The 13644-nt window shown below is 48.1% G+C and overlaps 1 protein-coding gene and 1 pseudogene across 1 annotated transcript; both read right to left on the reverse strand.

Moving 5' to 3' along the window:
* Positions 1 to 254: 254 nt before the first annotated feature.
* Positions 255 to 1361, reverse strand: LOC118719824 (testis-specific serine/threonine-protein kinase 1-like). Its single transcript, XM_036439624.1, has one exon. It carries the CDS (start codon positions 1359 to 1361, stop codon positions 255 to 257), a length of 1107 nt encoding a protein of 368 aa, XP_036295517.1.
* Positions 1362 to 3912: 2551 nt separating this feature from the next.
* On the reverse strand, positions 3913 to 5050 carry LOC118719825 (annotated as a pseudogene).
* Between the last annotated feature and the right edge of the window lie 8594 nt (positions 5051 to 13644).

Genomic DNA, 13644 nt, shown 5'->3' on the forward strand with positions numbered 1-13644 from the left:
ATGCATTCCTACAGTACTTGCGAGAACAGTTTGAGGCCTTGCCCTGCAGCATCCAGAACAAAGTACTAGTAGAAGTTGCAGACTGATCCTTGCTCCCTTCCAGGTCTCGGTGTGCTGGGCACTGTGGATCTACACTGTCCCATGGTAACCACTTGCCACATATGGTTCAACTTAAGTCAAATCTTAAATTTGGTTTTATACCCAGCCGTGAAGTCTTCCTCATTTCCTGCCAGCCTCCAGATTCTGTGAGAGGCTCACTGGGTCTTTCTCTCTGGGAACTTGTAGGAGCACCCTTCCATTGCCTCTCTGCTCATGTGCCCAGTTGTGTGGGTGATTCTCCTGATTTCAAACTGTCCTTCCTCCTTCTCCTCCTGGGGCCTTGAGTCTGTCATCGCCTGAGGCAGTGCCTCCTCCCGGGGTTCCACATGGGTAATAGACTTCTTTTCAGAGCAGGGGTCAGCAGACTGCAAGGGCTTGGTGCCCTGGACGCCCGTCCGCTCCTTGCTGATAGTTTCGGGGGACAGTGTGGCCCGGGGCTTGGGCTGCATCCAGCAGTGGCTGAGGATCTCATCAATGTGCAGCCGCAGGGTGACATCTGGTTGCAGGATGCGGTAGATGAGGTCCTTGCACTCCTTTGTCAGGTGTTTTGAGCGAGGAAAGTTGACACGGTGCTCCTTCTGGATGCGCAGCATCTTCTTGATGTTGGAGTCATCGTAGGGCATGGAGCCACACACCATGATGTAGAGGATCACGCCCAGGCTCCAGATGTCACAGACCTTGGGCTGGTAGGGGATGCCCTGCAGGACCTCGGGAGCTGCGTACGCCACTGACCCACAGAAGGTCTTACTCAGGGTCAGTCGGCCGCTGTGATCCCGCAGACAGCGCTTAGAGAAGCCGAAGTCCGACAGTTTGATGTTGTAGTCCTTGTCAAGGAGGAGGTTCTCGCACTTGAGGTCTCGGTGGACAATGTCCAGGTCGTGGCAGTACTTGATGGCGGAGGACAGTTGGTGAAACTTCTTGCGAGCATCGTCTTCATGAAGGGCTCCCTGGTTTTTGATGAAGTCGAGGAGATCTCCCTGGACCCCAAGCTCCATGATAATATAGACCTTGCCATCTGATGTCTCAAAGATCTCGTAGATCTTGACAATGGAGCGGTGATTTAACATAATCAAAATCTCAATTTCCCGAGGCAGGAATTTCTCTAAGAAATCTGCGGGGGCTTTCTTGCGGTCAATGATCTTAACTGCCACGTTGAACTTCAGACGCTCAGAGTACGCGGATTTTACTTTTGCAAAAGAGCCCTCTCCCAAATTTATCCCCATGATGTAGCCTTGTCGCTTGAGAACAGTAGCATCATCCATGGTGCTAAGAACACACAGCACCTCGAAGGCTGTCCTCTACACACCTGTTAGACATGGGCTAGCGGTGTCCTCATTTACATAGGATGGAGAGTCCCCTGGGCTGGCTGGGCCTGCTGTCCTTGCCTCCTGAAGGCCCAGGCTGTGGGTGGAATGTTCAGTATTGTCTCCCAGGTGACCAGTGGGTGAAGTCATAAAAGAAGGGTGCCCTGCCCTAGCCAGTTTGGCTCAGTGGATAGAGTATTGGCCTGTGGACTGAAGGGGTCCTGGGTTCAATTCTGGTCACAGGCACATACCAGGGTTGTGGGCTTGATCCCCAGTAGAGCATGCAGGAGGCAGCCGGTCAGTGATTCTCTCTCATCATTGATGCTTCTATGTCTCCCTTTCCCTTCTTCTCTGAAATCATAATTATAAAAATATATTTAAAAATAAAATACAAAATAAAAGAAGAGTGCCCTGAGCGAACAGGCTCTAGGTTGAGCCACTGGGACTCAGAATCCCAGAAGGCTGGCCAGTGGACTGGAGCCTACTGAAGGCCTGCAGAGAGTAGCCTTGCACTTGGCTGGACCTGAAGTTGGGGGTGGGAGGACATGAGGACACGTTGGTCTGGCCATACCCCCAATCCTGGAAGTCCAGGGTGTTTGTAATAGTCCGGGTCCCAGCAGGAAACAAGAGCACTCCGGTTGGGGCAGTCTGAGGGTTTCATAAGGGCTTTAAGTTATGAAGGTGGGGGCAGAGTGTATAAACCTCAATGGTAGTCATATTCCTGGAAGAGAGGGGTATGATCCCTGGCATCTGGGAAGGATAGTATAGAGAGGGTGACCTTGAGAAAGACAGGACTAAAGGTGGAGGCCACAGTGACTCCTACAGGCAAGAAGCTGGGGAGAAATGTCCCTGATCTTCCCTCCCTTCTTCAGTCCTGGAATCCTTCCCTGTGACCACACAAGTGGCCTGTGGGCCCTGCAGCAGGTGGAACAGGGAGGGAATGGGTCAGGAGGGGCAGAGCCTCCAAGCCGGGGGTCACTGCCCTTAGGAAGCCAGGGCTCTGCCCTCTCCTGGCTGGTTTGGCTGGACTCTTCACCTCCCATACTTCTCTAGTGACCCCACCTGGGGAACAGCTGACAGGAACTTCTGTTCTTGCTGTGTTCCCTCTGGGGGTCTGAACACCCCGTAGCCTTGGCGGGCTCCTGGAATATCTGGGACTAGGGCAGAGCTGGACCTGGATCTCACATTGAGTACCAGCAGCTCCTGCAATGCTCTGAGGATATGCCAGTGGAGGAGTCAGTATTGGACAGGGACCAGTTTTTGCCAGCAATGGGGCCCTCCACTGTGATAGTCCCTTTGTCTAGGCAGCTCTGGCCTAGCTCCTTGGTTTCACCTTGGCCATATCTGCCCAGAGGGAGTTGGTGCCTCTCAAATGGCCTAGCTTGGCCAATGGTCTGTGTTCACCAGATAGGGCAGGTACTGACTTCCTTGGTGCTCACTGGGATACAGGGTGTTGCACTCAAGGTCCAAGGCAGACAGAAGTGCCTTCCTGCTCAAATTCCCTGTCCAGGAAAACCCAACAGGAAACTGGCAGGTTAGATGGGGAGAGAGGCATGGAATCTGGAGGCGGGAGGGAATGCCCTGTGCCCTTGCCTTAGTATAAGGGCTGTTGGGTGCAGTCTGGGGTGGGCAGGATGGAAAGAGTGGTTAGTGTGGTCCTGGCAGGATCTCACTATACCTTTTTCCTTTCAGAGGACTCAGATCTCTTCTGTATGAGTGGAGTCAGGGTGGGAGCCCAGGTGTACTAGCAGTTTGTTATTTCCATTCTGGCCACTGGCACCTATAGCAGCCTCTGGCCATTTGCGTACTGGTTTTCACAACAGTTGAAAGAAAAAGAAATGGTTGGCAGGTCTGTCAGGAGATCCTGTAACCCACCAGGACTCTGATTCCTACGTTAACACTTATCAAGACTCAACTTCCATAGAAATATGTTCCCATATCAGTATAGTTCTACTCACCCACTTGCTTCACTCTTGCCCGTAGTACAGTAAGTCTGTCTGCATCTCCCGCCATTAGGCAAAGGGATTTACTGCAGAGAAACCCAGACTCTGCAGCAAGTGGCTGCACACCACTTTGACATATTTCTATTGAACCAAAGATACTAAACTAAAAAATTGCCAGACTATCTCATTAGATGGACAGAAACTTTTCAGTAATCCTGGGTATCTTCCTGAAGTTACAGGATTAAAAAATGACTGGATAGTTTAAGCTATAATCATAAAAACATAAATGCTATATCACCTGTCATTCACCCCTAACTTTAAAGACACACCAGAGGGTTGATAACAGAGCTACCCTGGGACAATTGCTACATGTACAGAATGTCTAATAACATTTTCAGCATAAGTATATCTGGACTTGTCTATCATTGTGAGTTCTGAGAGTGTTGAGCACTTTTCATCCAGCTAACTGAGTTCTATGCAAGATCCATGAACCTACATGGATTTTAAGCTGAGGTTCTGCTCATGTTGCTTTGAATTTACAGCAAATCAAAACTCAGACAGCTAATTCTCTGCAGGATTTCTGATAGGTATCCAGCAGAGCTGGATGCAAGTTTTGCATCGCCACCTAACAGCTATAACTTTCTAATCCAGAAGTTGTGATCCACATGAGTCCGCATGAGTGCAGCAAATTTGAGGTGCTCAACCTTACAAAGGCTCAGTACCTGAACATAAAAAAGATTTTGAAATGACCACTGGTTGCCATTTTTTTTGTGGATTTTTTTTTCAATCTCCCTAAATTCAATATACATAAAGAGCAGTTGTGACACTTGAAACTTCCGTAGTGCAATAGGGCCAGTCACTTATAGAGAGAGGTCTGCATTGATTGCTGTCATTCTGTAGAAATCAGATGATAATGGCTGTTCATGGTGATTAGTGTGGTCTAGTTACCTTAGAAGGGTTAACAAAGACTATTCCTTCATTGTACTGTGTAGTTGGTTTTCTATTTTTAAAAAATATATTTTATTGATTTTTTACAGAGAGGAAGGAAGAGGGACAGAGAGCTAGAAACGTCAATGAGAGAGAAACATCGATCAGCCGCCTCCTACCCACCCCCCACTGGGGATGTGCCCACAACGAAGGCACATGCCCTTTGACCAGAATCGAACCCGGGACCTCTCAGTCCGCAGGCCAATGCTCTATCCATTAAGCCAAACTGGTTTCGTCTGGTTTTCTATTTTTAAGCACAGTGTGCTGGTTGTCTAGCTGAAGTTTAAGGGCCTGGTTTTTTGACACCTCATCTCTGCCTCTAGTTTTGTGTCTTACTAACAACTCTAAAGCTCTTCTCCATTTCTTTATCCTTTTGGCTTTCTACCTTCTTGGCAATGGACTGCGGGGATGGGAACGGTGTATCGCTCTATGTCTTCTAGTGGCCCTTGTGATGTTTTCCTTGTGGTTAATCTGGCTCTAGGAGACCTATCCACACCGTTAGTCATTGCCAGTTCTGGGGTTTCTGTAATGATTGCTGGAGCAGGGGGTGCTTGTATCAGAGCTGTTTTAGTCCAGGGACCTGAAGATTTTTCTATACCACCACCACCACCACCTCCTTCTTCCAATTATCACCTGGATCTTCTCTTTTTTCACTGCCATCTTCTTCCTTTTCACTTATTTGCATTGCTTGAATTGTGAAGCTGCTGTAGTCAACCTCTTTTTTTTAATCTATTTATTTTATTTTATTTTATTTTAAAATATATTTTATTGCTTTTTCACAGAGAGGAAGGGAGAGGGACAGAGACCTAGAAACATCGATGAGCGAGAAATATTGGTCAGCTGTCTCCTGCACACTCCCCACTGGGGATGTGCCTGAAACCAAGGTATTATAGATGCCTTTGACTGGAATCGAACCTGGGGCCCTTCAGTCTGCAGGCCGACACTCTATCCACCAAGCCAAACCGACAAGGGCTTAAAATATATTTTTATTGATTTCAGAGATGAAGGGAGAGGGAGAGAGAGATAGAAATATCAATGATGAGAGAGAATCATTGATAAGCTGCCTCCTGCATGTCCCACAACCCAGACATATGCCCTCATCAGAAATTGAACTGTGACCTCCTGGTCCATAGGTCAACACTCAACCACTGAACCACAAATTCTTTTCATTCATCTTCATCCTTCCTCATGGTGGCAGCCTCAGGACCCTCCCACTCCCACCCAGGCACTCGCTGTCTGGTTGCTTAGCTCCTTCTTGTTTTCCCCCTAATGGAAGGAGTTGTCTAGGCTCTGCTCCTCTGTTTAGGCCATGACCTTGGCCTTCTCGACTTGGAAGGGTGGGGCTGGTGGTGGGTGCAGCCTGTGGGACTCCAATAATGGTAATAATTTGAATGAGGCCATAGCTACACATATGCTCATCAAACTTGGTTTATGATTGTAAAAATGAAAATCATGTAATTGTGCAACAATAAAGGATTGGTTGAATGAAATCATAGCTACCGTGGATTATTAGGAGTTAAAAATCAGTTTGTTTAAAGCTATTTAATCACCCGTGGGAGAGGGTCAAATCATTTGTATATTTTTAAAATATATTTTATTGATTTTTCTTACAGAGAGGAAGGGAGAGAGATAGAAAGCCAGAAACATCGATGAGAGAGAAACATCAACCAGCTGCCTCCTGCACACCCCCTACCGGGGATGTGCCCGCAACCAATGTACATGCCCTTGACCAGAATCGAACCTGGGACCTTTCAGTCCGCAGACCGACGCTCTACAGCTGAGCCAAACCGGTTTCGGCTCATTTGTATATTTTTAAATGTGTATATGTGTAGCAAAAATATATCACTGGGAAGTGATGTACTGGCTTATTAACAAGGGTTTATGTGGGTTATATACTTGTAAAATGTTTCCATTTTAAAATTTCGATTTATCTTTAGTTTCCAGAATTTCTACATAGGTTTTTTATGTTTTTTTTAAAGTAGATTTTTATTGATTTCAGAGAGGAAGGGAGAGAAAGAGAGATAAATAGAAATATCAATGATGAGAGAGAATCATGGTTGCCTACTTCCTGCACACCCCCTACTGGGGATTGAGCCCACAATCCACGCCTGTGCCCTTGATCAGAATCAAACCTGGGACCCGTCAGTCCGCAGGTCCACGCTCTATCCACTGAGCCAAACCTACTAGGGCTGGAACATGTTTCTTTTATCGTGAAAAAAGACGGTAGTTTTAAAATGCTTTCTGGAAGAATTTCATGTGAGCTATTTGGTAAAGTTCACAATTGCCTCTACCCTGTATTTGCGCAATTCCAATTTCAGTATCATAGAGATCAGCAAGTTTCTTAAGATTGGCAGGAGTTAGGACAGTTCAGCCAGTTCTGCAGAACGTTGGCTAGGCCTGGAGGACTATCCCTCTTCCACCCCATGTACAAAGAGTTCCATTGAGTTTTTCAAACCATGTAGTCATTGAGTAGGACTGGACATGAAGCAATACAGGCCCCGGGGAACTGGGTGACCTGCGAGAGCTCCCTCTGGGACTTCTGCTTGCACGGGCCTGGGCATTGGCCAGTGTGTTTGCTGTTGATTGAACTTTAAAGGTTCTCAGGCCAGAGGCTGTGGCTGCAATGTGTTCAGGGGTCATGCTCAGCCCCTCTACCAGAGGTCCCTTATAACAAGGGATGTCCAGAAGCCTCTGGAGAGAGACCTCAGGGACTTGGGGGGGGGGGCACTGGGTGGTGTCACTGCTACTCCCTCAGGAATAGCCAGGCATTTCCATGCAATCACCCCAAAGCGCCAGTCTCAGAGTCACTAAGACCTGGCTGTGATGTGAGTGATATGGAAGCCACAGAAACTACAATCAGGAACGCCCTGCAAAATCAAACCGCTATAGTTTCCCCAAATAGTTTTCACAGCACTTAAAAAATTTACAAAAAGGGTACAAAAATCATCCCTGGCCGGTGTGGTGTGCTTGAGCCATCGACCCATGCACCGAGAGGTCCCCAGTTTGATTCCTAGCCAGGGCACAGGCCCTGGTTGCAGGCTTGGTCCCTAGAAGGGGGTGTGCAGGAGGCAGCCGATCAATGATTCTCTCAGGATCTCATCGATGCTTCTATCCCTATCTTCTTCTCCTTTCTTCTCTCTCTAAAAATCAATAAAAACATATTTTTAAATATATTTTATTGATTTTTACAGAGAGGAAGAGAGAGGGATAGAGAGCCCGAAACATCAATGAGAGATAAACATCGACCAGCTGCCTCCTGCACACCCCCCACCGGGGATGTGCCCGCAACCAAGGTACATGCCCTTGACCGGAATCGAACCTGGGACCCTTCAGTCTGCAGGCTGATGCTCTATCCACTGAGCCACACCGGTTTTGGCAATAAAAACATTTTTTTTTAAAAAAGGAAATCAGAGGGTGGTTCCTGTCATACTGTTAAACAAATAAAAAATAAAAGGTATAAAAATCATATTTATTAGGACACATGTTAAATAAGGGCATCATTCATGTATGTATGTACAGGGTTACAGCGGCTCCCGTTCCTCTGCTACCCACAGTGTCACCTATCCATGCACAAGTACAAGCTCATACATGCGCCATCCATAGATACGCTGGCACCAGGACCGTACTCACAGCTTGAGGACTTTGCCCCTGACCATGGGCCACCATCCTCTATGGAGGTGCCGCTCAGCTCACTGGGGTCACTGCCCCAGGCCTCCTGTTCTCCTGTCCCTATCCACCCTCCATCTATGGCTCACGTCTAAAATGTCCTCGTCTGAACCTCAGTTCCTGCTGTCGTGTGAGCCAAGCGCGGCCAGTGCCTTCCTCTTGGGCCAGTGCCCATCCTTCTTCTTCATGAGAGAGTGTGAACTTGCTCCAAACACGGGCCACTCTGCAGCCCCAGAGGGCGCGCCCTGCAGAGGCCAGCTGGCATGGCTCCAGGAGGCCTGGCCAGGCCCCTTCTCCCTCTCCCTCTCCAGTTCCCCTTCCCACGCCATGTCCCTGCCTTCCAAGCTCAGCGCCCACGTGCTCTTTAGCCACCTCTGGTGGGTGAAGTCCCCCCATGGGAGAGCGAGGTGGGCCTGGGGTCTCCCTCCCTGTCCCCTTTCTGGCTGTGGCTCCCAGAGGTCATGGGCAAGGCCCGATGGTGGGCCCCCTGTGAGCTCTGGTCTTAGTGAGGATAAAGGGTTCTTATACCTGTAGGTGGCCCTCTGGCAGACACGGTCCCGCTGGTGCTGCTGGGGAGCACCAGCTGGCCTCTGGACAGGGCAGTGGGGAGGGAGGCCAGCTCTGTGCGGGGCCACCCCTTGGTCCAGTCTGTAGCTGATTGAGGAGTCCCCCTGACCTTCTGGCCCTGTGTGCCCAGGGCTGAGGCCACCACCTTCCAGCACAGTGGCTAGAGAGTTAGAAACGACGATGAGAGAGAATCATCGATCAGCTGCCTCTTGCACACCCCTACTGGGGATGTGCTCGAAACCAAGATACATGCCTTTGACCGGAATCGAACCCGGGACCTTTCAGTCCACAGGCCGATGCTCTATCCACTGAGCCAAACTGGTTTAGGCGCTTGCAGCTTCTTTCTTTCTTAAGTTCTCCACTCACAAAAATCTACAAGGCCATAAGTGGTGGTCATCCAACTGTACTGGCTGGGGAAGAGAAAGGAGTGAGCAGGGACCCACAGCAGAAAGCCCTGCCCAAGGAGGAGCAGCCTGGAGCTCTTATCCATGGCATGAGCCATGCCACAAATATTGCCTTGTCCGAAACCCCCAGAAAAATGCCGGGCGAGTGGAAGCCATTGGCCTTGAAGGCTGTGGACCTTGGCCTAGGTGGCCTTGAGCCTAACCATCCTCCAAGCCACTAAAAGAAGCCAAAAACTGTTTGGCTCAGTAAATAGAGCGTTGGTCTGCGGACTAAAAGGTCCCAGGTTCGATTCCGGTTAAGGGCATGTACCTTGGTTGCGGGCACATCCCCAGTTCGGGGTGTGTAGGAGGCAGCTGATCGATGCTTCTCTCTCATCAATGTTTCTAACTCTCTCTATCCCTCTCCCTTCCTCTCTGTTAAAAATAAATAAAATATATATATAAAATAAAAATAAAACACTGGGCCTGTCGCTGAGCTGCAAAGGGAAATGCAGAGGAGGTGGCAATACCCCGTGGCCATCCGTACCCAAAGAAGGGAGCCCCAGATGCTGACCTTGGCCAAGGAAAAGCCAGCAAGGTGCCTGCAAGGGAGGGCAGGCTGGGGGACAGCCTCTCCCCTGCAGGGCTGTTGGGCTGGGTGATGAACACGTGGCCCTGGATGCGAGGGGCAGTGTGATGCCGGGCCCTGGGAAGTCTGTGGAGATGAGGAGTGTGGACGAGAAGGAGAGCTTTGAGGACAGAATTAGCTCACTGGACAGCAACAAGGACCTGGACACCGCCATTAAGGACTTGTTATGATCCAAGTAGAAGCTCAAGAAGCCTTGTGGTGTAGGGACCCCAGAGCTGTGTGTAGGAAGGTCCACTGAGACATGGGCCCTGGGTCAACAGGTGGCCTCCAGAGAGGCTGGAAGGACAGAAGCCCATTCTTGTTGAAAAGCCTCCTGTCAAAGTCCAAAAGGGACAGCAGGGAGGGCCTGCTGAGGAAACCTTCCAGAAGCTTCTGCAGCCCCACGGAGGGAACAAATCTGTGTAGGGCTGGGAAGGGCATCTGCTCTCCAGCGAGGCAGAGGCCCGGGACCTTCACTGACCAGCCGCCAGCCCCAGCTCTCAGCCTCAAAGCAGTTCCGTGGACAGTGACAATAGCGTCGAGCTTGATATTGGAAGGTTTTGCCAAAAAGGACAGGGAGTCCATAAGCAGTTTAGAAATTCAAGGAGGGACCGAAACTGGTTTGACTCAGTGGATAGAGCATCGGCCTGCACACTGAAAGGTCCCAGGTTTGATTCCGGTCAAGGGCATGTACCTTAGTCTCATCTCCACAGACTTCCCAGGGCCCGGCATCACACTGCCCCTCGCATCCAGGGCCACGTGTTCATCACCCAGCCCAACAGCCCTGCAGGGGAGAGGCTGTCCCCCAGCCTGCCCTCCCTTGCAGGCACCTTGCTGGCTTTTCCTTGGCCAAGGTCAGCATCTGGGGCTCCCTTCTTTGGGTACGGATGGCCACGGGGTATTGCCACCTCCTCTGCATTTCCCTTTGCAGCTCAGCGACAGGCCCAGTGTTTTATTTTTATTTTATATATATATTTTATTTATTTTTAACAGAGAGGAAGGGAGAGGGATAGAGAGAGTTAGAAACATTGATGAGAGAGAAGCATCGATCAGCTGCCTCCTACACACCCCGAACTGGGGATGTGCCCGCAACCAAGGTACATGCCCTTAACCGGAATCAATGATTCTCTCTCATCGATGTTTCTAACTCTCTATCCCTCTCTCTTCCTCTCTGTAAAAAATCAATAAAATAAATTTTAAAAAAGAAATAAAGGAAGGAAGAAGCTGCAAGCTGTAGTGATGAATGCAAAGGCGACTGAGCACCTGCTCCCATTACTCCTACCATCCATATTTGCCATTGGACAGTCCTCTTTGGTTTGGCCTGGTTGTTCAATGAACAACCTTTGTCTAAGTGATACAGATTCTGTCTCTTTATTTAGTAGCACTTGGTGGCATCCAACGGTAGTTAACTATTGACTATGAAGATAGTAGTCACCCCTTAACTCCGTGGTTGGCAAACTGCGGCTCTTGAGCCATATACGGCTCTTTGGCCCCTTGAGTGTGGCTCTTCCACAAAATACCACGGCCTGTGTGAGTCTATTTTGAAGAAGTGGCATTAGAAGAAGTTTAAGTTTAAAAAATGTGGCTCTCAAAAGAAATTTCAATCGTTGTACTGTTGATATTTGGCTCTGTTGACTAATGAGTTTGCTGACCTCTGCCTGAACTCATCTGAGTACCCAGCTAACTCATTTTCTTTCCTTTTCTTTTTTTAAATATATGTTATTGATTTTTTACACAGAGGAAGAGAGAGGGACAGAGAGTTAGAAACATTGATGAGAGAGAATCATCGATCAGCTGCCTCTTACACAACCCTCACTGGGGATGTGCCTGCAACCAAGGTACATGCCCTTGACCGGAATCGAACCCGGGACCTTTCAGTCCACAGGCCGATGCTGTATCCAGTGAGCCAAACCAGCTTTGGCTAGCTAAGTCATTTTCAAAGCACACCTGGAAGATGGAAGTTTCTACAATAAAAGTTGCTTTACCAAGAAAAGGCACCAAGTGGTTAAACGATTGGCATATTTACCAAATTCTAGTACAGTGCTTGTATGGGTCAGGCACTATTCTAAGTGCTTGGCAAATTTTAAGCCATATATGCTTCATGACATGAATATTGCCATTATGCTTCTTTTGAAAATGAGGAAAACCAGGCACAGAGAGGTTAGGTAACTTGACCAAGGTCACACAACTAATAATTGAACCAGGTTTTGAGACCAGGCGAACTGGTTCTAGAGTCCATGTGTTATGCTGCTTCTCCCAAAGCCTGTTCTTAGGTTTCCAAAGGCTGCTTCTGCTAGGGGACCGGCCATAGAAAATGATTGATAACCATAATCTGCATGATGGGAGAACAAGGGCAGACTTAGAAGGATGTGTGATGTGATGCAATCACTGATGCGATGAAAGCCAGCCCCAGAGTGATACAACCCACAGATGAAAGGAAAGCTTTGCCCTCGCTCTTGTTGGGCACGCAGAAGAGGTCAAAGGCAGCACTAATCCTGAAATATTAATCTAGTGGCTCAGCTGACATTCTCTCAGCTTGAGCACGCCCATATTTCAAGAGCACCCTTCTAAATTGGCAAATAGAAGGAGATGCTCACAACCCACCATTATTCTCACACTTTACCATGGATTCAGGAGACCTATGTTTCCATGGAAACACTATGGCACCTCTTTTAATGAACTTCCCTTGGGGTTCTGTCATGAGTGCGTACATCTGTCTTCCATATTTACAAACTACATTGCTAGTATTAAAATCTTTTTTTGATATCTCATTGCTCCTAGGACGAAGGTCTAAGACTTAGACTCTAAGTCCTCAATGAGGTCTAAAAGGACCAAGATGATCTACCGCCAACCTTGATTCCATTTCTCAAAAGTGGCTTTGATCTGGGACTGTACTGGGCCTGCCCTTCTCCTGTCCCCCAACCCCAACCCCACTAGTCAGTGCAGCTCAGTGGTCAGATCGGATCTGAAAGGCTTTTTCTTCAGCCTTTCCTGATTGCTCTCAGCTTTCCACAACCCCCTTTATGATGGAAATGTATTCATTATATGTATAATTATATGTGTAATGTATCCATTCAAACCCTAGCCAGAGCTCCTGGTGCTGGAGACTCAAGAAGTCCAAGAACCCTTAAAAAAAAATAAAAAAAATATATATATATATATATATATATATATATATATATATATATATATATATATTGATTTCAGAGAGGAAGGGAAGGGAAAGACCGGTAGAAACATCAATGATGAGAGAGAATCATTTGTTGGCTGCTTCCTGCACACCCCACACTGGGGCTTAAGCCTGTAACCGGGGCATGTGCCCTTAACCAGAATCGAACCCAGGACCCTTCATTCTGCAGGCAGACGCTCTATCCACTGAGCCAAATCGGCTAGGGCACCAAGACCCCTTTTCTGTCTGCAGTAAAATGCTCAGGCAGATCTAGAACACACTGTTAACGTAAAAAAAACCCAGCAACATTGAAACCTGTAAATAATTTTTGTGAGTTTATTTGAGCTCAACTATCAACATAGGCCGGGAAGCAGAACCTCAATGAATTGAGATGGTGCTCTGGAGAATGGCGGGTTACATCTGTATTTACACATTGCAATCAAAGGAGGGACATAGGTGGGTGACATGAAATTCATTGGTGATGGATTAAGGAGATGGAATAAAGCAAAGCAGTGGGAAACGCCTGGGATTGGAGAAAAAGTAAAATGATGGACACATACTTGGGTGGGTGCAGGAACAATTAAAATGATAACGAAGGAATTTGTGGTATCTGTCCTGGCAGCACCATATCTGGTTGTGCCCCAGGGGCTCCAGAAAAAGGGAAGTTACAAGTTACCCAGACATCTCACAGATATGTTATCTTAGAGGCTGTGTGGCAAATGGGCTCTGGAAAGATCTAAGTTGATCTTTGTCAGGGAAAATATCGGCCTAGGACATAACTGCCCACTATAACCTGTTTGTAGTTAAATATTTAATTTTCAGACGATCTTTTGTGGTTATGTTAGGTCTCTGAGTTTGCTAGACAGCCACGCAGGCTCCCCCTGAGCTTGTCAGGTCA

The sequence above is a fragment of the Pipistrellus kuhlii genome, unplaced genomic scaffold (assembly GCF_014108245.1).
Source record: "Pipistrellus kuhlii isolate mPipKuh1 unplaced genomic scaffold, mPipKuh1.p scaffold_m20_p_16, whole genome shotgun sequence".
Classification (NCBI taxonomy): domain Eukaryota; kingdom Metazoa; phylum Chordata; class Mammalia; order Chiroptera; family Vespertilionidae; genus Pipistrellus; species Pipistrellus kuhlii.